At 34.4% G+C, this 26,839-nt stretch overlaps 1 protein-coding gene across 3 annotated transcripts in view; it reads right to left on the bottom strand.

The window, feature by feature from the left end:
• The window catches only part of LARP1B (La ribonucleoprotein 1B), a 130,435-nt gene that overhangs the window by 94,046 nt on the left and 9,550 nt on the right, over positions 1–26,839 (bottom strand). For 2 of the 3 annotated variants that reach the window (XM_065903918.1, XM_065903919.1), the window contains exons 2-10: positions 26,204–26,262; positions 25,771–25,830; positions 23,604–23,781; positions 22,279–22,419; positions 18,852–18,983; positions 18,457–18,622; positions 14,600–14,744; positions 5,471–5,645; positions 1,478–1,650 (exon numbers count right to left, since the gene is read on the bottom strand). In XM_065903918.1, the coding sequence (XP_065759990.1) occupies positions 1,478–1,650; positions 5,471–5,645; positions 14,600–14,744; positions 18,457–18,622; positions 18,852–18,983; positions 22,279–22,419; positions 23,604–23,781; positions 25,771–25,830; positions 26,204–26,262 (1,229 nt within the window). Of the gene's footprint in view, positions 1–1,477; positions 1,651–3,963; positions 4,898–5,470; positions 5,646–14,599; positions 14,745–18,456; positions 18,623–18,851; positions 18,984–22,278; positions 22,420–23,603; positions 23,782–25,770; positions 25,831–26,203; positions 26,263–26,839 lie in introns of those variants that run through there. The other variant, XM_065903920.1, reaches the window with a different exon arrangement.

Here is a 26,839-nt window from a genome sequence, read left to right as displayed (position 1 = left end):
AAGCTAACACAACATTGTAAATTAAATGTATTCCAATTCTTTTTTTAATGGCAAATAACTAAGTACAAAGTTATCTTGGATCAGGGCTTTAAACTCAGCATGAATGACATGTTGGGCTTGATAATTCCTTAGGATGTGTGGTGGAGGTGGAGGTGTCCTCTGCACTATAGATGTTGAATAGCATTCCTGGCCTTCACTCTCATAAGATACAGTAGCACTTTCAGATTTAACAACCAAAAACTGTCTCCAGACATTGCAAAACATCCTATGCTGAGGTGAAATATCAACATCCTTTCCATTCCTCCAATGAGGAAACACCCTTAAGTCCTTCATGCTTTCTTTCTTCACGCTTTAATCTTAGGAATAAAGAGCCCTACCATAGTAATCTTTAGTATTAATGATAGCCTTCTTCAGTCTTCCTACATTTGGGTCCGTTATTTTTTGTGACCTCTTCCTTTTAGAGCTTACTTTGAATATTTGAATTATTTTACTGGTACTATTACCAAGTTTATTTTCAGTAAGCTTTTTTACTTTGAGTTAATTGTACATTCACACATAGTTATAAGAAATAGAAATCTTGAGGACTTCCCTGGTAGTCCAGCACTTCCAATCCATGGGTTGTGGATTTGATCCATGGTCGAGGAACTAAGATTCCACATGGCACACAGTGCAGCCAAAAAGAAAAGAAGAAAACAGAAATCTCGTGCACTTTTTACCCACTTTCTCCCAAAGTTAACATACTATAAAACTATAGCAGACTACCACAAGAGAAACATTGATGTTACCTATCAACCTCACTAGGATTTCCATTTTACTTGTACTAATTTGTGTTTGTAGCTTATATCAGAGCCATTTTTTATCACATTTCAAGTTCACGAATCCAACCATCAGCCAACAATACAGCAGTTCTATTGCAAGAAACTCTCGTATTGTATGACAAAACCCACTGAAAAAAAAAATAACTAAATTAAAAAAAAAAAAAGAAACTCTCGTATTGTTCCCTAACTACCATCATCTCATTTCCTTGTGTGCCTCCAAGAAATTTATTCTTCTCCTTTTTTACTGTAAAATCACCAAAACATAAACAAACCAGACATGTATCTTTACAAATAATTATATGTAAAATAATTCTACAATTAGAAGGTACATATAATGTGGCAAAGTTATAAATTCAAAATTTAGAAAACTTTTGTCATCTTTAAAAAAACTGAAATGTATTCAAACAAATTTCAAGTAAAAAGATTAAAGCAGAATATTTTAAAATCATACTCAGAAATAAGATATTTTTTTAAAATTGATACAATATAATTATTTTCAACTACTTAGTAAACTGTAAGTTTTTACTCAAGGGCAATGTTTCCAAATTTTACCACTGTTTTAAACTTTACCAAATTTTATATATGTACCTCAAAAACAGTGGCCTTACAAGCCACTCAGGATATAGAATACAAACTTCACTTGGGTCATAACAACTTACCTTCAGTTTCACTGGGGATGGATGATGTCTCTTTTCTACTTCTATCCAAGGTTCTGAATCCAAGTTGGGCAAACTGGTAGATAAACCTCTAGACATTCCTTGAAGATTACTTGTTTCTGCGTTTTTCTTTGGGGTCAGTGGACTTCCAATTCTTGGAGAATTTGGGGCAGACTCTAAAATTTTAAGTTAGTTCTATAGTTAAAATAATGGTTTACTTACTTATAAAACACATTTTTTTCTTTACTTGGGCTTGGTATTTATTTCTTCACAAAAACATGATAAATCAATCTCAATTATAACCTTTCAATGATGTTCAAAACCAAAGGGCTCTGTAAGATGTAGAATAAAGCCAATGAATAACAGCAGTAATGTTAAAAACCCCTACAGAGACACATTCATTCAAACCTGTCAAGAACATCAGTGCCACTCATTTACTAATTATGACAACACATTTATTTCAGTCAATTATCTGTGAAATCTGCAATGAAGTTAAAGAATCTTAAAAAAAAAAAAGAATATTAAAAAAATGTTACTAAGCAAATAAAATGTCATTGGTTCTACTAGGATCTATACTAACGCAGCCAATAGTTTTCTCCTTTTCCTAATAAGGTTTACTTAAATGCAATAAACTGAATACTGTAAAAAGCATAATGTGTCACATCATTAAAGTGTACTGCACTGGAAATAATATTTAGTTAGAACATTTTACAATTCTGCTGGAATTTAAAATGCCTTTCTCCACAATTTTAATGAAAGTAATTATATACTTTATAAAATACAAATCATAATTAAAAGTGAAATATGAAGTTATAATGCATTATGCACTTGCTTTGGAAATAACGTGTTTCAGAAGCAAATTTATACTGTAAACCCACTCCAGTACTCTTGCCGGGAAAATCCCATGAACGGAGGAGCCTGGTAGGCTACAGTCCTTGGTGTCCAAAGAGTTGGACACGACTGAGCGACTTAAATTTTTTTTTTCTAAGCATTATTTACTCCTCAAAGCCAACTCCTTGAAAACATCACAAAGCAGAATATTACATAGAAAAAGTTGGCTGTGGCTACTCCTGAAATGTGCTCAGGATATAACTATAAAATATGCAGCAGATTTCAAAGACTTGGCACAAAAATAACATTGGTACATAATTTTTAATGTTCTAACATTTGGATATATCAAAATTAATTTCATGTTTTACAGCTTTTAATGCTATTAAAATTATTAGGATTACATGTGTGGCAAACTAAGTATTTCTATTGGACACTGTTGCTCTACAACTTAATGGTACAAATTAATTGATCCAAAAAATTAGTATGAGTAAAAAGATTTGGATTGTTAGTATTAACATTAAAAGTTGTACAAAATGGGAAAAACATTAACTTCAGAGAATTCTATTACTGGTGCCATGAATTGTTTCTATTCATGCAGTGAATTAGGTTTTAAAAGTGGATTAAGCACCAGCACTCTAGTAACTGGGAGAATTAACTAAATTAGTATGCAGAGTTCATGTATATATTAGAACAGTATCTGGCACAAGGCAGAGAAATCAGTATCTACTATTTTTAACACAGAAATTGAAGAAAACCTGTAAAAACCTATTTTTATTTAATCATCTCTAAATGCTCTTTAAGCTTGAGTAATGTTTTTGCTATGAAGTTATATGTTTCACAATATTCACAACACATGTGCTTATAAGTTAAACGACATTAAAATATCAAAGAATTTGGTTAAGAAAACTTAGAAAGTCTCTCATAGTTTCTAAAGGCTGTTCACTACATAAGCTAAACACACGTTCTGTATGATTTTCTACATCTTTTACAAAAAAAAGACTTCAAACTATGTGTGTGCAAATTTTAATAATAATGTGTGTGTGCTAAGTCACTTCAGTTGTGTCTGACTCTGTGTGACCCTATGGACTGTAGCCTACCAGACTCCTCTGTCCATGGGATTCTCCAGGCAAAAATAATGGAGTGGACTGCCATGCCCTTACTTGGGAAGCCCATTTAATAGTAATAGTAAAACCCTAATCTTCTAAGATCAAATGAGTTTGAGTATGACTTGGATTATTTGACTTTAAATTTGTTTATAGCAACTCATTGACTGTGCAGACTCTGCACTCTCATTCACAGATTCAGTTCCTGGTTGGAGAACTAAGATCTCAACAAGCCAAGGAATGTGGTCCCCCCAAAATTAATACCACTTAGTTATGGACAAAAATTAGACACATACTTAGAGACACTTAATAGGTTCTAATTTCTGAGAACCTAGAAAGATTTTGTTCCTAATTGAAAATTGACAACATGACTTTTCAGAGATAAATTACCATATATATTTCATGATATCTATTTCATGACATCTTTATCCACCTTGAATCATAGCTTTGGGTAACTATACAGATTGACTTGATTCAGACAATACATATGTGCATGTAAATGAGTATATATTTAAAGAAACACAAAAATGTACAAACATTGATTTTATTCTTGTAATTTTATTAATAATGCATAAATGATTAAAGGACAGGCATCACCAACTTGACTATCTTACCTACCTTGTTTCTATTTTACAACCGACTTAATGCCTGTTCATAAGGTTAAATATATCATCTTGGACCCCAAGTTTATACAATAAATTAATCTAACTTATACAATCAGACATCATATATTTTTTTAAAAACCTAAAAAGTCACTTGAAGTTCTCAAACTTTTAAAACACCTGCCCAAATTGCTTTCTAGGCAGAGAGGCACAGAGGGCTAACAATCAAAGAAATGCTCAATAAAAATACCTGTGAGACTGTCCATCAGTGCTTTATTGATGGCAGGTTTCTATAATGGTATATCAAAAATAGATTTTAAAGAGTAAAAAAAAAATTCACTTGTTCATTTCCTAAGGTTTCTTATCCTTAATAGTCCACATTAATCTCATAGTCCATGTGAATTATTATGACAATAGGTGAGTTATACAAAGTACATTATACTGAAAACAGCAAAAGATCTAACAAACCGGGAAATTCCACTCAGGCCTATTTCTGCTTTATTGATCTGGACACAAGTACAGAAGTCTGGAAGGAAAAGACAGAATCTTGCAATATTTCCAGAATGATAATTAACTTTCCCACCGTGAATAAAAGTTGCACATGCAGCCCAGGCTAATTACAAACAAGTGGGCAGTTCCTATAAAAACAACAGCAGTTCTTGGGTCTGTCTTTCATCATCATCACAAAGGTGTTTATCTCCATTGTAGTGTTGGCCAACCTCCTCCACAAGGAGTGGAAGTAGACAGTCTTGCAGAGAAGTCTGGTCGCTTTCATTTCTGCAGCACGATTTGTTCCAACATTTACAATGATATTTCAGTGAGTCACCTATTCCTCTGCATATTCCGATGAAATGACATCCAAGAGCATCAGTAGATCATCACCCTGACTGAAAAAAGTTTAAGCACACATATTTTTTTCCCAAGAGGGAATGTCTTAAAAATGATCCAGGAAAAAATTCTTAATTTTAAAGCAATTTTGGGAAATTCTAAATACCACCAACTCTTTAACATAAAATTATAACAACTTCATAAGAGATCCCCAATTCTGCTTTAGAATATAGGTCATCTTATGATTTCAAGACAAAGTTGAAGCACATTGGAAAAAAATTAAAGGAAGGCTATCCCCACTCTTGAGTGTAAGACTTTCAGACTATTCCAATCTTACAAGGGGAAAACAGGCAGAATACATCTATAACCATTTAGTAAAATTAAGATAGGTAAAAAAAACTCCAAACATGACAAAGTATACAAATAAGAATAAATAGAACAGAGCACTTCCCATAATTCCTAAATCCCTATTTAACTTATAGCTTTCTGTGGGAGACATTATGAATAAAATATAAAGCATCAAAACATTATCTTTAATTTTCTACTGAGTCTAAATAAACTTTTACAAAGATAGGTAAATGGAGTAAAAACCCCAGCGTTAATGTTGCTTGCTCTAGAAGAAAAGCTGTTACCTGTATGTGAACCAAAGGCTTGCCCTGGTACGAACTCTGGGCAATCAATCAGTCGAGAGAAGTCTGTTTGTGGCATACTCCGTGGAGGAGGGCCCGGAATTGGCCATTTTTCTGGCTCTATCTTTTTTCTCATTTTCTCATCCACGATTTCCACTTCTGTGCTATCTTTCAGTGCCTATAAATAGGTATTTTTAATTATTAAAGAAATTTCATTCAAAAAAGTTAATTGTACACCCTGTATTTCTAATTTAAGTCTGAAATCAGCATACAGTATGTTTTTAAAAATATCCATGAACAACAAAAAATCCATGAACAGAACAAATGTTAAAATCATTTGTCCCTGCAAAGTATGAAATATCCTGATTTAGCATGTAGCAGATTATTCTTATTGTGAAAATTTTTTAATTAAGGAGTATTTTCAACTAAGTTCAACTATAATTTTTATTGTCAATTTTTTCCTTTCCTATTAATATTTTCTTTTATTTTCCTTAATATCACCAAGTAAAATTTAGGCAATATTTCTAATTACTGTCATAAATCCCACCATTATTGAATAATAAACACACACATGAAGAGATTCCTCATAACATCTTGTAAATTTAAGGTGGGATTCATAGATAAGAAATTGAGGCTCAAAGAAATAAAGTAGGGTAACTTGATAAAGGTCATAGACTTAGTATGAGGTAATACCAGGTCAAACTATTATCTGTCCCCCATGACAACTCTTAGCCCCTAGGATACGCTGGCTCTCAAAAATAAACTTCAAAATAAACAAACATGGTATAATTTAAGGGCAAAATAAAACGAGAACATAATTTCTTCCAAATAAAAATTAGAGTCTTACTGATTTGAATCTTAACTGAAATTCAAGGGTACTCACCTTCAGAGACAAGGAAAAAAGACAAGTATAAAAACTCAACATCAAAGTGCTAGCATAAAGATTTAAAACTCACTGTATTTTAGCTGGAGAACACATTATATTTATTCCTTTAAGTATCTTACATTTGTACACCTTAATATTAGCATCATGCTTACTTCTCAAGTTATATTTTCTGTAATGGGACATTAATAAAATAAGTATTAAAATTATTTAAAAACAAACTCTTGATGGGAATCAGGATAATCACTGAAAGAGAGTCTGAAATATGAAATGAAGGAAATAAAGAAGAATCTTTTTTTTTATTATTTATTTCTTACTCATCCTTGCATTTTATCTTATTACTATCAATCTTTGGCTGTACCAGGCGGCTTGCAGGATGTGACCAGGGATTGAACTCAAGTCCCCTGCATTAGGAGCACAGAATCTTAACTGGACTGCCAGGGAAGTCCCAATAAGGCTTTTGAATTAGTGATACATGCATGGGTCTTTTTGTTTGTTTGTTTGTTTGTTTAAATATATTTTCCTAGTTTTGTCCACTGAACCATCTGGAGGCAATGACACCCTAGTAGCAAAGCAGTGGACCCAGCATCCAGATCTTACAACAACATGGATGAATTTTAAAAACTATAAATGAAAAAAAATAAAAACGATAAATGATAGAGAAGGAAATGACAACCTACTCCAGTACTCTTGCCTGGGAAATCCCATGGACAGAGGAGCCTGGTCAGGCTACAGTCCATGGGGGTCACATAAAGAATTGCATATGACTTAGCAACTAAACAACTTTACCCCAGATCCTGTTGATGCCTGAGGTTTTCAGTTCAGTCACTCAGTCATGTCCGACTCTGAGACCCCATGGACTGCAGCACACCAGGTTTCCCTGTCCATCACCAACTCCCGGACCTTACTCAAACTCATGTCCGTTGAGTCAGTGATGCCATCCAACCAACTCATCCTCTGTCATCCCCCCTTCTCCTCCCTCCTTCAATCTTTCCCAGTATCAGGGTCTTTTCAAATGAGTCAGTTCTTTGCATCAGGTGGTCAAAGTATTGGAGTTTCAGGTTCGGCATCCGTCCTTCCAATGAATATTAAAGACTGATTTCCTTTAGGATGGACTGGTTGGATCTCCTTGCAGTCCAAGGTACTCTCAAGAGTCTTCTCCGACACCACAGTTCAAAAGCATCAATTCTTTGGCATTCAGCTTTCTTTATAGTCCAACTCTCACATCCATACATGACTACTGGGAAAACCATAGCTTTGACTAGACAGACCTTTGTTGGCAAAGCAATGTCTCTGCTTTTTAAGATGCTGTCTAGGTTTGTCATAACTTTTCTTCCAAAGACCATGCATCTTTTAATTTCATGGCTACAGTCACTATCTGCAGTGATTTTGGAGCCCCCCAAAATAGTCAGTCACTGTTTCCAATGTTTCCCCCTCTATTTGCCATGAAAAGATGGGACCAGATGCCATGATCTTAGTTCTGAGGTCTGGTGCTGCCTTTTTCCATCCACCAGAGGGCAGTGTTCTACTCTGCCTGATACTCGGCCTCCCCTTTGAGGTGTTCCCTTTCAAATCCTAGTATTTCACCTCCTGAAGTGATCCCCAGTGTCTCAAAGTTTGATTTGACTTTTAGAAATACATCTTATGTTGGAACCTCACAGAGATATAAATCCAAATGCAACTCTGTATGTACATATATAACAAAAGTTTCATAAAATACCCCTTGTCTTCACAGAGAACAGACTTGTGGTTGCCAATGGGGACAGGGTTGGAGGAGGGATGAAGTAGGAGTTTAGGATCAGCAGATACAAACTATTATATAGAGATGTATGGATAAACAATAAGGTCCTATTGTATAACACGAGGAACTATGCTCAATATCCTGTCATAAAAAATAATGGAAAAGAACATGAAAAAGATATATACATAGGTATAGCTGAATCACTTTGCTGTACAGCAGAAATACACTGTAATCAACTATACTTGAACAAAATTAAATTAAAAAAACACTACAAATGAAAGAGCGAGGAGACAGAAAAATTCCATCTATACAAACATAAATAACAGACAAATCTACAGTAGCAGAAATCACAAAAGTGGTTTGATTAGGCAGGGCAAAGGACAAGAGGACGGGGAACTGATTGGAAAAGGCCACTGTGCAGGTTTTTAGAGTAATGAACTATTGATATATGTTGTTTGGGGCAGGCTTATTCAATTTTCAAAAATCAAACTGAAACCCTAAGATCCTTGGCAGTTTACAGCATGTTACTTATTAAACCTGAACTTAAAAAAGGAAGAGAAACAACTCCTTAACACTTCCCTATGGGTTTAGTTTTTCAAAATACTTTGAAAAAAAGACTACCAATGGCGTTCACTGGGATGTGAAGACAAACACCCTGAGTGGCAATAGTTTCAACTGGCTCAATACTTTGGCCTCATGCATTGTAGGCAGATTCTTTATCAGCTAAGCCACAAGGGAAGCCCAAGAATACTGGAGTGGGTAGCCTATCCCTTCCCCAGCAGATCTTCCTAACCCAGGAATCGAACCAGGGTCTCCTGCATTGCAGGCAGATTCTTTACCCAACTGAGCTATCAGGGAAGTCAATCTTCCTTAAACGTAATACTTAACATGAGTACAGGCATAGGGGAAAAGAAGTCATCCTTAATCTTATAATTTCTTATATACAGTGTTTAAGCTATGTCACAATTTCAAGAAAAAATTTCAAGAAAAAATTAAAAGTTCTTTATATGGAATGATATTCCAATATATGCTGTTTTTATTAAAGGAACAAAACACTATTATGTAGTAAAACATGCACGATCTCAGGAAAAATACATAAAAAGGAGTAACACTACTTGCCACACCAAGGAAGGTTTAAGTAGTTCACTGTTAGTGAATGATGAGAAGGAAATTTTTCACTATATACCCCTTGAATCTTGAATCACGGGGATTCTCCACTGGGGGAAAAAAATTCAAGAAAATAAAGAAAACAGAAAGGAGAAAAACTGTGATTCAGGCCTTAAAAGATTTATAGCATACAGAAATAAAGAAAAGACCTAGACAAAACGAGACATATTTTTACTAAAACCAAATCTTGTTATCTTGAGCTTTGAAACAATGAGTCAGTTACTTCTGAGTCTCTGAGGTTTTTTCTGTACTTGGTCCTTTTTTTCTGTACTTGGTCCTATTATTATGAGCAACCAGCAATGCTGAAACATATAGATGTTATATCCCTAGGTTCAGGTCTTATGACTGGTACCAAGAGGAAGACTAGCCTGTGCAAAGACACAGAAGTAAGAAAAGAGCAGCACACGTTTTCTGGAACCGCAGGTCAGCCAATTTGGGCAACAAGGTTTGAGATGAGAGTATCAAGCACAGTTCTAAGGACTTTATGATTGTTATATTAATTACTCTTCTAAGTCCACATACTCTATGATAGCTTAAGCACTTATTTGTTGTATTTTAACAATGAGAAAACTTTAGCATGTAAAAAGTTAAATAACTTGAATACAACTGACTAGATGCAGAGCCAGAATCAATTAAACCTAACAAAGAGGAAGACACAGATAGTTTTGGACTCAGTTTTGGAGCAACTGTCAAGCATGCAAAGCTGGATCAATCACATGATCCAGCAACTCCACTCACTTCTAGGTATATATCCAAAGAAAATGAAAAATATTCAAAGAGATACATGCATTCCCACATGTATTGCAGCATTAGTCACAGTAGCCATCATATGGAGACAATGTAAATGACCTCTAAAAAATGAATGGATAAAAAACATGTGATATATATACACAATAGAATACTACTCAATCATGAGAAAGGAGAATATCCTGCTGTTTCTGACAACATGGATTAATTTTGAACACATTATGGTAAGTGAGATAAAAAAGGTAGAGAAAGACAAACACAAGTTTTGTATGATATCACTTATATGTGGAATCTAAAAAAGTGAAACTTGTTAAAAAAAAAAAAAACAATAAAATGCTTACCAGGAGATGGAGGAGGGGATGAGATTGATGTTGTTTACTACTACTCACTTATAAGCAGCAGTAAATAAGAGAGAGATATAATGCACACAGAACAATGACTATAGACATTATATGATAACTATTAAGTGACAATGCTGAAAAGCAATCAAAATACAATATATATATATATATGTAAATAAGTAAAAAAAAAAAGAGAGAGAAAGAAAAAGAATTCAGTATGGTGAAAATGAATGGGAAAGGAGGAAACAGATTCAGTAAGTGTGGCTATGTAGACATTCTTAACCAAGGTTCAGTTCAGTTCAGTTCAGTTCAGTCGCTCAGTCGTGTCTGACTCATTGCGACCCCATCAACTGCAGTACGCCAGGCCTCCCTGTCCATCACCAACTCCCGGAGTTTACTCAAACTCATGTCCATTGAGTCGGTGATGCCATCCAGCCATCTCATCCTCTGTCATTCCCTTCTCCTCCTGACCCCAATCCCTCCTAGCATCAGGGTCTTTTCCAATGAGTCAACTCTTCGCATCAGGTGGCCAAAGTATTGGAGTTTCAGCTTCAGCATCAGTCCTTCCAATGAACACCCAGGATTGCTCTCCTTTAGAATGGACTGGTTGGATCTCCTTACAGTCCAAGGGACTCTCAAGAGTCTTCTCCAATACCACAGCTCAAAAGCATCAATTCTTCAGTGCTTGGCTTTCTTCACAGTCCAGCTCTCACATCCATACACAACGAATGGAAAAACCATAGCCATAACTAGACAAACCTTTGCTGGCAAAGTAATGTCTCTGCTTTATAATATGCTGTCTAGGTTAATCATAACTTTCCTTCCAAGGAGTAAGCGTCTTTTAATTTCATGGCTGCAGTCACCATCTGCAGTGATTTTGCAGCCCCAAAAAATAAAGTCTGACACTGCTTCCACTGTTTCCCCATCTATTTCCCAAGAAGTGATGGGACCAGATGCCATGATCTTACTTTTCTGAATGTTGAGCTTTAAGCCAAGTTTTTCACTCTCCTCTTTCACTTTCATCAAGGTAGATATGGGAAATAACTAAAGTATATTTTGCTTCCTTTGATAGCTTTTTCAAGAAAGTTGTAACACTTGAGCATATTCAAATACATATTGGAAAAAGCTGATTAAAAGGAGTAAGAAATAGAAGGATATAAAAGTAACAGCAAATTTTTATTGAGAGCTTAAGATGTATGCCAGACACTGTCATTATACATTTCATACCCTTAACAACCCCATGAAGTATGTATTGTAACAATTTACACTTTACAGAAGTCTCAAAACACTACCTGAAGTGCTTGAAGTCCAGAGCTATAAGGATATGTATGCAGGTCCTCAAGTCCATGCTCTAAATCAGTATGTTTACACTGCAAAGCCTAATGAAGCCCTACCTTCCTAAAGGACAAAAAAAGACATCTTTCCTACTGTAATAAATGGCAGGTACATAATGAATGTTAAGTGAATACAGACCTATGCTGTTCTAAATCACTATGCTTATGTGTTTCTGTTTCAAAAGTTTTATTTCTTACTGTAAATCAGCCACTCTGTATTAATAATGCTAACCATAATAGTAATGCAAAAATTCTTTTTAAAATATCCCTTCCCTACTGCTGTTTTATAATAGAAGTAGACAATCAGTGATATAAAAATTAAGGACTTAATGGGAATATGAACAGACCAAAAAAAGGATGCAGTGAATTACAACCAGATTCTTACAGAGGTACGAAGACCAGAACAAATTGATAACATCATTGAAAATGACAGCGGAGCTAGAGCTTGCTTAGAGATCTGAGCATGCTCAGTCGAGTCTGACTCTTTGCGACCTCACAGACTGTAGCCCTGCCAGGCTCCTCTGTCCATGGAATTTTCCAGGCAAGAAGTGGGGTGGATTGCCATTTCCTTCTCCAGGGGAATCCTCCCGACTCAGGGATCAAACCCGTGTCTCATGTGACTCCTGCACAGCATATATATATATATATATATATATATATATATATATATATAGTGCATTGCACAATATAGATCTTTGCTATAGCTTAGGCAATGTTAGTGGTTAATAAGCTCATTCTACTATGAACATAATCATAATAGTTTCCTCCAAGAATAAACTGTGCAAGAAAAAAAAACCTAAGTTTTCTTAAAATTAAAGTATACAAAAACTTTACTGAAACAGCTTCTATAAAAAATAGCATCTATAAAAAAATAAATACAATAATGTCATTGTCTGAAGTAAGTTCAAAACAAAGAATCATTAATCACATAAAAATAACAAAGTTATTTATTTTTAAAGTTCTTTTAAAAATAGTTTATAGTGTTTTGAAAACCTGAACTTTCCCAAAGCTGGTTTTTAAAACCTGGACCACATGTGTCCAAAGCAGCCTTAAGAAAATTAAAAGATGTGCCAAAGACAGGAAAAAAGTATCTCTAAAATATGCTTAAAGGACTTACACCCAGAATAATAAAATCTAACAACTCAATTATTTAGAAAATAAACATTCTCAGTAAAAATGGGCAACAATTTGAGTAGATATTTCAACAAAGTACACCAATGGCAACTACTGATACTGATGCTGAAAGCTTCAATATTTTGGCCACCTCATGTGAAAAGCTGACTCACTGGAAAAGACCTTGATGCTGGGAAACACTGAGGCCAAGAGGAGAAAGGAGCAACAGACGTTGGATGGCATCGCTGACTCAACTGACATAAGTTTGAGCAAACTCCAGGAGATAGTGAAGGAAAGGGAAGCTTGGTGTGCTGCAGTTCATGGGGTCGCAAAGAGTCAGACATGATTTCGTGACCGAACAATAAACAACAACAATGGCAAATAAACACATAAAAAGATGCCCCACATCATTAGTCACTAGGGAAATGCAAAGTAAAACCATAATAACAAACTTATCCATTATTCAAAAAGCTGAGAATACCATGTGCTGATGAGGCCAAGGAGCAAATGGAAATCTCATACAAAATGGTGGCATGAAAAATGGTTAAATCCATTTGGACAATTGGTTGGCAACTTCCTATAGTTAAACATACACTTATCACACATTCCAGCAATCACAATCCTCAATATATTTAGATCTATGCTTTATTCATAATCTCCTAAAACCAGAAACAATCTATATGTCTATCAACAAGTGAACTGTAGTGCATCCTTACTATGAAACACCAGTCAACAATAAGAACAAACTACTGATACATGAAACAACAAGAATGAATCTCCAAAGCACTATGCTAGGTCAAAGAAATCAGAAACAAAAAGCTACAAACTAATGATGTATAATTTATTTACATGATAGTCTAGAAAAGGCAAAACTAGAAGGACCAAAAAAAAAATCAGATCAGTGGTTCCCAAGGGGTTATGTATGAGGAAAAAGATTGGCTACACAGGTGGCACAAGTGTGTAAGAATGCCAAAATTCAGAAACCTATATAGCAAAAAGGGCGAATATTATGTATATATGTAGGGAAGGGAAAACCAAAAATGCTGAAACCATTTCTACAACAAAACAGACAAGAGATTTAATAAAAGCTTTAAGAACACAACTGGAATAACTATTTTAAATTAGCCCTCGGTATACAAGAAAATTTCTCAAAATTTTAATGATGAGAATACAAGCTCTTTTACAGCAACCTAAATACTAAAGGACCAAGAATAACCAAGAATGTTTAAGTTTGTTTTGGGGTTCAACCCATCCAAGAAGGATCAAGTTAAAAACAGGTGGAAACGTTAGTAATCCTTTGAGGGGTTTCCAAGGTTAGACATTTATTTGGATTTTATAAAATGACCAAAAAAAGCCTTGAAATACAGTCTCAAAAGTCTTAGGTTACTGTGCTGTGCTTAGTCACTCAGTTGTGTCCAACTCTGAAACCCTATAAGGCTATAATTCCTCTGTCCATGGGGATTCTCCAAGTAAGAATACTGGAGTGAGTTACCATGCCCTCCTCCAGGGGATCCCAATCCAGGGATCGAACCCAGGTCTCCCGAATTCCAGGCGGATTCTTTACCATCTGAGCCACCAGAGAAGCCCAAGAATATTGGAGTGGGTAGCCTACCCCTTCTCCAGGGGATCTTCCAAATCAGGAACTGAACCAGGGTCTCCTGCATTGCAGGCCAATTCTTTCAGCTCTGCTACCAGGGAAGAATGTTTTTGCTTTTTTCTTAACATTATTTAATAGACTTGTTTTAGAGCAGTTTTAGGTTCACAGCATAACTGAAAGTACAGACTGTTCCGTATATGAATAATTACCTCCAAAATGAGATTAAGGTTTGTAGTGAGAGCCTGAACACGGTGGAAACCAGCAATCAGGGAAATAGGCAAGAAACCTTGCTCGTCCATCTTTCTCCTAAGAAAGAAATCCCGTTCCAAATTTTCTATACTGAAGTAATACTCACTAAAAAGAAAAAGAAGTAAATATAAATTTCATCAATTTATTCAACTGGAAATAAAAATGTCTATTGCTTAAGACATCAACTGCTATAAAACTATTTTGATTTATTGTAACATTATACACATTTACTGTAGCATAGGATAAATATAAACAGTTGTAAACCCTACTGATAGTAAATTCTCTTACACAAGTACAAAGAAATTTAGAATACTATCTTCCCCAAAACTAACTTCTACTTAGATCAACTTTACCTAAGTATAAACAATTAAAGAGTGTTATTCTTTAAAACAGTTCAATAGTTAACTTTCTAATGAGTTAATTAAGTGAAATTTTCATTTCAAAGCCACATTAACCATATGTAAAATAGATAGCCAACGGGAATTTGCTATATGGCTCAGGAAATTCAAACTGGGGCTCTATACCAATTCAGAGGGGTGGGATGCAGCAGGAGACAGGTTCAAAAGGGAGGGGATATATGTATACCTATGATTGAGTCATGTTGAGGTTTGACAGAAAACACCACAATTCTGTAAAGCAATTATCCTTCAATAAAAAAAATAAATTATATAAAAAAAGACAATGTCACATTAACTTGCTTCATTTAAACACTAACAAAGTTAAACATGTCAACAGACTGCCTTCCAACTTTTTCCCATCACTGAAAATAATGGTATATTAGAAGCAGTTTTTATCAAGTTTACAGAGCAGATTAGTTTGCTGTGTTTTCTAAGCTGGTACAGTAATGACATTGTTTAATATGTACAAACTCTAGCATACAGCACAATGTTTAGTAAAAGCTGAGTGAATACATGGACACAGATGCACACACTCAATTTTATATTTGAATGATTCAAGACCCTCAACCTCCCCTTTGAGAGGCAAAACTATAAAAGACATTAAAAGTGAACAGAATAAAGCTAAATAAAGAACATCTATAACACCATGAGGTATACACATAGGTGAAAAACTATAGAAGCAAACTTTCGCACCTTAATTGTCTCTCTAGGAAAGCAGAGAGGGAGGTGTAAATGAACAAGCTGTGGGATCAACAAGTTCCAACATATAAAGATAATATGAAGAATACATATAATAATGACATTTCAGAAACACTTGTTTAAATTACAGCTTGCATATTTTTAAAAAATGACAACAAGATTCTAGAGAAACAAAATAAGAGGATAAAAGAGGGGAAATATAGAAAAGAATAATACAAAAGAAATACATGACATCAAATGATATGGCTTACAGTTTCACAACCCTACACTATATCCAAATCACAAAGCAAGTTTTCAAAGGGTGGCAACTGGGTGACTAAAGATACCCTTGAAGTATTTAGGTCAAATTCTTAATTTTGAAAAACAAAACAAAAAAATTCTTAATTTTGAAGAAGTAATTACCTATAAATGAAAGCTGGCTTTGAGCTACCTTTCACTGGGTGGGGAAAAAAAAATCTCGTTTTAGAAATGTAAATACCCAAGTTGTTTTTTTACTCTGATATTTTCCAACTATCAAAGTACAAAGCTCCTTTAGGTCAGTGAAATACAACTAACATCTCAGTAACACTAAGTAAATCATTTACTCTCTTTAAACACTGAAGAAAATTAAGAAAAAAAATCTAAGTCTTGAAGAAATGAACATTCTGATTTTTGTTACACCTCAAAAGCCTTTTCACAGTGCCTGGCATGTGGTGGGCACATAATACATATGTTTAAATTTGAAAATTTTCAGACATTAAGACATCTGATTTAACCATAAGTTAAAAATGTTCTTGGATTAAAAAACTTCTCTGAACCATTAATTTTTTTTTTAATATAGTACTCTGAAAAACACAGTACCTAAATAAACTCATAAATCACCATTACTTATAGTATACACTTTTTAAAACTTTTAATGGGCTGCAAACATACTTATATCTGAATGCCAAGAGGCTATCCACATAGTTAATACACATTTTCAGTTAATATTATTTTAAGGACTCAAACATCTATGATACAGTTAAGCCTCTTCAAAAATATTTAGCATAATATTCCACAAGTACAAGAAGCTTTTCAGGAACTTCTCAAAGAGAAAAATCTAAACACTAATGAATGAATAAGCCTGTATATGTATGCAAAACCTTAAAGACACAAAGTCAAAAGCATGACTTCTCAAATCTAGATGTGCACTAATCAGAGAATGATAACAGTAGCCACTCTAAAGTTGGTGCTCTAATACCTGCCGAAAGCTTTACTGCTAAACAATGACAAGAAAAGAAGCCATGCCCGGTGCTGTGTCTGACATTTTGTTCACTGTCCTAGGGGACATTATCATGTCCTACCTTGAAGCTCTGGATTCTACACTGCATGATCAGGAATTTGTCAACACTAAAGTAGCTGTTCTCCTCCCTCACCTGTATGAGCACATTGGAAGGCCAGTTATCCTGACATGGAGTTGCCTGTCCACTGTCAGGTCTCAGAAGGGACCTGGTAGCAAGAGTTATCAAACCAAACACATGAACAAATAAAAAGGAATAATAATTTGAAGTTGATAGCCACATGCCAGGCACTTTCTGCCCATAAAAAGGCCCTTTTCTTCAGTGTTTTCATCAACTGTAACAAAAGAAGCAAGAAAAAAATAAACAAGTTGCTTCATATTGTAAGCCAATCAAATCCATCATGATGGCATCCAAGGAAGATGGCTGGCTGATGCTGATGAAAAAATTATTTTCTAGTAATGAGCCAAGGTTCATTTTCTTTTTTAAAATAAAGGTAGATATTTTAAAACTGCTATGTCCTTTCAAAAATAGCCTTTCCCTTCCCTTTATAAGAATAAAAAAAAAGATTAAAATTTTAACAAATTAGATACACATATGCAAATCACTATATAAACATGCAAAACATCCTACACAATACTAATACACAGAGGGTTATTATTTTTTCTTGCTTAAACATAATAGAACAAACAATATTCCCCTAACATCAACTTCAATATTCAGAAAGCAACTATTATAAAAAGTCTAAACTAAAAAAGATTATTAGGTAGTCTCCTTTTAATGTGTCACAGAGAACTTAAAAGTTAAAAAACAATCAGAATTCTGAAACCAACTGTGAAGAAAGTCAGAAGACAGCAACCATTTTTTGCCATTTATGTTCATCTGCAAATTTTAATATAAACATTTATTTGCAAATTAGCTAAATTTCACTTGCTCAATTTTAAATATATACACTCGTTTCCTCAGTGGCTGAGCCTCAGTGGCCTCAGAGAGTTAAGAATCTGTCTGCAATGCAGGAGACCCAGGTTCCATCCCTGGGTTAGAAAGATCCCCTGGAAAAGGTAACAGCAACCCACTCTAATATTCTTGCCTGGAGAAGCCCATGGACGGAGGAGCCTGGTGGGCAATAGAGTCAGACACGACTGAGCAACTAATACTTCACTTTTTAAATTCTTATATTTAATCATTCACATTATGCTTTTTTCACTAATATCCTTGTAAGCAGAGAAATACCGCAGTAGAGAAAGGAGTCATATAAACAACAACATGAACCAATATAAATTTTTTAAAATACTTTATATACTTTACTAACATTTCCTAGAAATAAAATATAAAATACTATTAAAATCCTAATTTTACTAATAAACAGCTTAGAAAAATGTGTTATATTCATTATCAATGATGTTAAACTTTGACATTATAACAGATTTTCCTACCGCATCTGTTCAATCTCTGATGACTTACATTTGGCGCTTAATATACTCTTTAAGCAATGCTTCTTCCACAGGATACACCTGTACGCCTGTACCATCATCATAGTAATACATCATACTGGTATTAAGTTCTGTTTGAAATGGTTGATCAGTCCTTTCACCATGTTCTCGATAACCATATGAATAATCAAAGGTCACTTGAAGTAGTAAAGAAAGAAAAATGATCACAGATTGAAAAAAAAAAAAAGAACAGTTACTATAAAGAAAAATTCAAAGTGAAGTTTCTCAAGGGCTAACAAATACAAAACCATCTTTATTATCAGTCAAAAACTCAGTTGAAACACTATATGGTATAGTGGGAAAAACAGAGGATTTGTACATTTTTCATCATTCATCTAATTTAACAAAACAAAAATCATGTCTTACATCGAGGATTTCCTCTGCCCCGGCCTCTTCCTCGTCCTCGGCCTCTAAAGGAGCCTCGGATATTACCACCCTCACTTCTCACGCTGGAAACTTCATCTTGATCGTCTCTCTTTTCTCTTTCACGCCTCCAACCTTTTTTAAAATAAAAACATTTTTATACATTCCAGTTTGCAACTATGATTAACATCTTATCTTATAAAAATGTGGTAACCACCCCTCCCGACTTTGTAACCAGTTATTAGTAACTGGTCATTCTTCAGAAAGATAGAAACTGAAGAGATTACATAGGAGTGTGTCAAACTTTCTTTGCATAAAAGACATTTTATGTTGCTGTTGTTCAGTCGCTAAGTCATGTCTGACTCTTTCCAACCCTGTGAACTGTAGCACATCAGGTTTCCATCACTATCTCCGGGAGTTTCCTCAAACTCCTGTCCACTGAGTCAGTGACGCCATCCAACCATCTCATCCTTTGATATAATAATTATAATAATATCTTATTAGAAGATATTCTAATAAGTAAAATAACATACTACAAAGATAATGAGATCCTTTGCTAAAACTGTACTGTTAAAAATTCAGGAAGTTCCAAGGTAACTGAGTTTTATACTATACAAAACTCCAAAAGAAAAAAAAAACAACTTATTTTCACCCTAACAACTTATTTTCAGAAATAGGAATTTTTGAAGGAAACAATATTTCTATTTAAGTGAAAGATTTTTTCCTTTTTTAAGAAAAAAGGAAATGAAAACAGAAAAACTGAGAGAAGATATCAGAAGCTTGTGCTTCTGACTGTACACAAATTATTGTACACAAATTACATCCTTCATACATATAGAACTCAGACAAATATATCTTAAGCACATGCACATTCCCACACATACAGCGACTTAGATGGAAAAAATCATTAAAAGATTGGAAAGGCAAACAAGGAAATGCAAAGAGACAATAAAAAAACGATGCTCAGTGTCACTGGCCTTCAGAAATGCAAGTTAAGACAATCAAAGAGTATTTTCTAATCTGTACCAGTGTGAAAAATATTTTAAGGTCCTATAATATCAAACATTGACCAAGATAGAGAAGATAGAACTTTTTTATAATGCCAGAGTAAAAACAAATACATTTCAATTTTGAGAAACAACTGAAATAATGAAATAAATGTAAAGGTTTGTATACCCTAGACACCAGGGTTTCTCACCCATGGCATGATTGACATTTTTGAATCAGATAACTTTTTAGTGTGGGGGCTGTCCGAGTACTGTAGGATGTTTTCGTGTTATCCTTATTTTCTACTCACTAAATACCAGTAGCAAGATTTATAATGTTATATAAGTCATATTTTGTGGACAATTGAGTAAATATTAACTAGACTCAAGATGATACAAGGGAATTAGTGTTGATTTTCTTGGATGCTGCATTTTCTTGGGACATCAGTGCTCAAGTGTCATAATATCTGGAAGTTACTTTCAGATGATTCAGCAGATGGATGAATTAAAGATAACCAAATTACTAAATCTAGATGGTAATTAGACAGGTATTTACTGTACAATGCTTTCATGGGACAACATGCCTAAAAAATTATCAGACTCAGTAGAAGGGGCTTCCCTGGTGGGTCAGTAAAGAATGCACTGGCCAATGCAGAGGACACAGGTTTGATCCCCAGTTTGGTGTAAGTCTCCACATGCTGTGGAGCAACTAAACCTGTGCACCACCAGTACTGGGCCTGTAGGGCCCATGATCCACATCAAGAGAAGTCACCGCACTGAGAAGCCCATGTGCCACAACTACAGAGAACCACCCCCCACCACAGCTGAAGTAAACTCACGCAATCAAGATTCAGCACAGTCGAAACTAAATATTTTTAAAATAAAAAACAAAATAAAAAGATTTCAGTAGAAAACTATAAAAGCAAATGCTCAGGGAATTCCCTGGTGGTCCAGTGGTTAGGACTCTGCACTTTCACTGCCAAGGGCACAGGTTCAATCTCTGATCAGTGAACTAAGACTACGTTGTGTGGTGCACCAAATATATTTATGTCTATGTGTGTGTGTGTGTGTGTGTGTGTATCTGTGTAAGTGTATATACATGTGTGTGTGTGTATACATACACACATTTTACCATACCACCTAGCAATCCCCTCCTAGATGTTTACCAGGGAAACAAAGACATATGCCCACAGAAAAGCTTGTATACAAATGTTGATGGCAGCATTAGTCATAACAGCCAAAAACTAGAAACGTGCCAAATATCTATGAACAGATGAATGGATAAATGAGTATATCCATTCAACAGAAAACTGTTATGTAATAAAGAGGTAGAAATTACTGATATATGGAACAATACTGATGAAGATGAAAATCATTATACTGAGCAAAAAAAAATATAAGAGGATATAATTTATATTGTATAGTTAAATTTATTCTGAAAAGGTAAATAAAATCTGATAGAAGGTAGACTCGTGATTAGGGACTTGATAATAATTTCAATGTAGTTTCTTTGATTATTAGTTCAGTAAAGTTGACTTTTTAAAGGATCCAGAAACATACATAAGAGGCTCCCAAGAGCCAACTCTGGGACAATTTGATCATTAAAATTAAACAATCATGGTAATGATTTCAACAGGTGAAAATATGAGAAGACTTTAGTCCACACCAATAATAACAGGGAGTTGTTCCTTACAGTGGAATGCCAGTAAGGAATGTTGTAATAGCTAAATTAGCATTTATAGCCATCATGGTTAATACCTCAGTCATGTAAGAATAAAAATCATCAGTGGAAACTAAAGTTCATATGAAAACTCTGATGAAAAAATGGGTATTCTCACATTCTTAAAGTCTCTGACCACAAATTACATATTAATCACCAAGGGAAAAAAGAGTATCTTTATCATAAAGAAACCTGGAGTACCTCACCTTAACCAAGTGCTGAAAGTTAGTATCACCAATAATAAGATACACCAATATTATATGTATTTTCAAGCTACACACTTGAAAGAAAACCATTTAATCTTTGCAGTATTCTTGCCAAAAACTCATAACCCAATCAGGAGGAAACATCAGAAAACCCAAAGTGAGGTATGGCATAGACACATAACTGTCCTATGTCCTTCAGAAAAAGATGATCATGAAAAGACAAAAGCAGAAGAACTATTTCAAACTAACAGAGATGAAAGAGAAGACAAGTAAAAGCAATGTGTGATCACAGGTTAGATTCTGGAAAAGACAGAAAAACTGCAAAGGGCATTATTGAGAAATTCTGTCTGTGGACAGACAGACTGTGTTACTGTTCCTATGATATATACACTTTAACCCTGAATAAGGGGCACAATATCTGCAACTTACTCTCAAATACTTTATATCGTATACATGGTTATTAAAATAATAAGCATTAAGGCTAAATTAAGTCATTTTTCTCTTAAAATGTTACTTACTTCGTGTGTCATTTCTCCTATTGTTATGTGATGATTTATTTGCTTCAAGTTGACATCTTGAGCTATTCCGGGACCCGGGTCTTTCTTGACTCTCTGGTCTTACATCTTCTAAGTGGAGTGGTACCCATCTGTGCTTATTAGCTTGAAGAAAACAAAATAAAATCACTTAAAGACAATGTACAATTTACATGAAAGCTTTGCAATTGTGAAGGGAGTCTAAATTTTACCAAATGAAAATTGCAAAATTTCTAAAGCTCAAGTGAAAAGACAATGATAGAGTATAACTGGAATTCTTTTGCTTTTAAGTGAAATGCACACTCTTCAATTTAATTCTGACAAAGAAGTTATAAAAAAATATTAAGTGTACACACTACTCTCATCTAATACTTGATACTTAGGCTTTAGAACAGGGTACACCTGATAATTGTTTGAATACTGATTCAAAACACTTAGTTTAAAATAACTGGCTCAAATTTTAATTTATCCAGCATAACTACTACTGAGCTTTCTCAAAATGAACTTTAACTGCAAATCTAACTGCATTTGATAAATCTTTGTATTTTCCTAACTTCTTCAGAGATGTAAGCAATTTGATATTTCTTGTTGACTAAATGATAATGTAATTAACAGCTATAGTATAGCGAAATCTGAAGATTACCTATTCATGGATTGCACAGTTAAGGTTTCAAAATGTTCAGATTTCTGCCCAATACAATTTTCGACTACAACAAAAAAAGATTCATGGGCAAAGGAAAAACTACCAAATTAATTAAGAGAATATTAGTGTATTAATTTCCTACAAATATGGCAAACTATGGACAGATAAGGAAAACGGAATACGAAAGAATCTAAAAGTTCTCTAAAGTCTATATTCTAAATTCTAATGAGTATCAGTGAGATTCTTTGGGGACAAATAAGCCCTTGTTTTAGGCTTCTCTGGTGATAAAGAATCCACCTGCCAGTGTAGGAGACACAAGAGATGCAGGTTTGATCCCTGGTTTGGGAACATTTACCTGGGTTGAGAAGGAAATGGCAACCCACTTCAGTATTCTTGCCTGGGAAATCTCATGGACAGAGGAGCCTGGCAGGCTACAGTCCATGGGGTCACAAAAGAGTCAGACACAACTTAGTGACTAATAACAACAAACTCCTTGTTTTAAAGATAAACGTGTGCTGTGTTTGTGTGTGCACTCAGTCACTCAGTTGTGAAGACATCCAAACTACTCACTGGTGACTACCAGGAATCTACTGATTAAATATGATTCTTCATTACTATAGCTCTCTTTAAATACTTAAAATCAAAATGAAGGTATAAACAAACTAACCTCTTTTTCGTTGATTACTTAACTGAGCCTCATCCTCACTGACATTTTCACCAGGACCATCTAATTTTGTTTCCCGGTTTTCTCTGTTTTCATTGTTAACACTTCTCTTTTCAACCTTGTCTTCTCTTTCTTTTCTATTTTGTGGCTTCTTATTTCCTTGACTGATGACACTCTGACACTGCAAAAGGTTTTACAGAGTTAAATTTTCATGAACATTTTCTCAAACAATATCCCCACATTTGTGGTAATATCTTAACTACATATCGTAAAACAAATGGCAACTTTTATCAAAAATAAAAAACTACAAAAGACATTGTTCAGAGAAAAGTCAAGCGAAAGACAAGGAGAAAATATTTACTAAGTATCTGATAAAAGGACTTGTATCTAAGATATATAATGAACTCTAAAATGCAGCAACAAGAAAACAATCAAAAAGTGGGCAAGGGTTAAACAGACATTTCACCAAAAAGATATACTGATGGCAAATGTACATGAAAATGTGTTTGACATCAATAGAAAAGTGCAAAGTAAAACTACAATGTGATACCGTCACACACCTACTAGACTGATTAAAATTAAGACTGACCATGTCAAGTATTAGTGAGAATATAGAGCAATTAGAATTCTCATATGTTGCTGGTGGAATAAAAAGTTTGGTAGTTTAAAATTTTAAATAGCTACCATAAAATCCACTTATTCTACTCCCAGGAAAAATAAAAGCACATATCCATGCATATTTTGTATACAAATATTTATATAGTAGCCTTATTCCTAACAGTCACAAAACTGAAGTCAACACAAATGCTCACCAGTAGGTGAATGGACAGCATTATATCCATCAATTGACTATTACCCAATAAATAAGAACAAACTACTCATATATATAACATAAATAAATCTCAAAATAATGAAGCTAAATGAAAGTCGGGGGCAAAAAAATAGTACATGCTGTATAACTCCCTTATATAAAACTGTAGGAAATGCATTGTATATCAACTATACTCCAATAAAAATTTTTTTAAAAGCTGGAGAAAAGGCAAATTAACTAAGTAGACCTTAACAGTGGTTGGGATAATGGTGTGGTGAAGGACATGACAGGGAAGAATTACAAATCAAGTTCATTATCCTGTTTGTGGAGAAAGTTTCACAGGTCAAAGTATATCAGACTGTACCCTTCATATACGGTTGTTATGTTGTTTATACATCAATTAAGTTGTTTCATATATACTAAACTATACTCCAATATTACTGCACAAAATACAACAAAATGTACAGTGTCAAATGAAACCATGGAACCAGATGACCACAGACACTACGTCTTTAAAAAGAAAATCCTTTTTATTTATTGTTATTATTTTTTTATTTGGCTGTGGCTCCGATATGTGGGATCTTAGTTCCCCAACCAGGGATTGAACCCATGCCCCCTCCAGTGGAAGCATGGTCTTAACCCCTGGACAGCTAGGGAAGTCCCTAAAAAGCCTTTTGACAGACTATTTCAGAATATATTTTTAGAACTTCTTTCATAGTTAAATTAGAAATCCATTTACTGAGACTTCCCTGGAGGTCCAGTGGTTAAGAATCACCTGCCAATGCAGAAGGTATGGGTTTAATTCCTGGTCCGGGAAGATTCCTCAGGCCTGGGGTCAACTAAGCCTGTGCACCACAACTGCTGAGCCTATGGTTTTCCCCTGCTCACCACAACTAGAGAAAGCCCAAGAGCAGCACAAAGACCCAGCACTGTCATAAATAAATAAATAAAGCAAACATAAAAACCTAAAACTGTTTTAAAAAATCTTTTGATATGTTATATGCATATATATGTATGTGTATATAAAGACTTAAGACTTCAACACATTGAAAAAAATTTACTTAAACATCTATAGAACAAATTTTGAAACACAAAATGGGCTTCAATTAGACATACTATATTAAAAAATAATCTATTTGTTGGCATTACATGAAGTTGACATCACAGTACCCCATCCTTTCCAAATATATGGTCCTGAGAATACAACCAGATGAAGGCAATGTGATGAAAGAAATCAAAGTATTCGGAAAATGGATATTTTATCAATGTGATTCTCTAAATTTGAAGTAAAATAAAGTCTGCATGTGAAATGAGAATACTTTCCCTTTATTTAAAAAAAGGTCTTAAAAGAATACTCACTTCAGTGTTCACTAATTCACTTGGTGTTGGCCAGTTTGCCATATCGCTGAAATCACTAGCCTAAGAAGTAATAAGAGAAGTGTTATGCAAATTAGGAATTTTCTAAATAGAAAAAGATTTTTCTAAAAGTAAATGCAACTTTTAAAATCATCTACATTCATTTTTATGTAGGCATTTGCCAAATTAAACCAAAACCTTCTCCAAACAACAGAACCCAGAAAGAATGGTTTGGTCTTTTAATCCAACTTCTGGCACAATTAACAACTTTGACTAAACTGATAGACGCAGGATAACATATGCATATGGAGATCTGGATAAAGGCTACAATTCTCTAGTATATTAACATCAAACATCAATGACAGAAGAGAAAAATACACAGTAATCTGAGGAGTTCCTTTCAGAATAGTCAAAAATTATTTATTATCAAGTATACCTTATTGGATTTCTTTGTCTTGAGTTTTCCTGCTTTTATAATTTGGGGGGAACTGAGCTCTAAAAAAAAAAAAATACAAAGAACTGTTTTTTACAATCGTATCACTTAATATTTGATAAAATAACAATCAAATCAATTTCAGTAAGTCAATGTAGTCATTATTTTCAACAAAATGCAAAGTTCTAAGACTCAAATTCCTAACAAGAAATCAACCACATTTCAAACATGGGCTGAAAGTTGTCTTCAGTGTTCAAATAAAGAAGAAGAAATATTAACAGCTTACTGAACTGACAGACCAGTCCTTTCACTAACAGGTGTAACATGGAAAAATTAGAAATATAACACATTTTTGTAAAGTTGGTGAATCAATTCCCAATGGGATATATTTTTCTATCTGTATTATATATGTCATTGCTCTTTAATCGCTAAATAGTGTCTGACTCTTTGCAGCCCCATGGACTGTAGCCCTCCAGGCTCCTCTGTCCATGTGGTTTCCCAGGCAAGAATAATGGAATGGGTTGCCATTTCCTTCTCCAGGGGATCTTCCCAACCCAGGGATCAAGCCCACAACTCCTGCATTGGCAGGTGGATTCTTTACCACTGAGCCACCAGGGAAGCCATATACTATATCTAATA

This window comes from Muntiacus reevesi, chromosome 13 (genome assembly GCF_963930625.1).
Source record: "Muntiacus reevesi chromosome 13, mMunRee1.1, whole genome shotgun sequence".
Lineage (NCBI taxonomy): Eukaryota > Metazoa > Chordata > Mammalia > Artiodactyla > Cervidae > Muntiacus > Muntiacus reevesi.
Note: the sequence above shows the minus strand (reverse complement) of the source record. Positions and strands in the feature narration are given on the sequence as shown.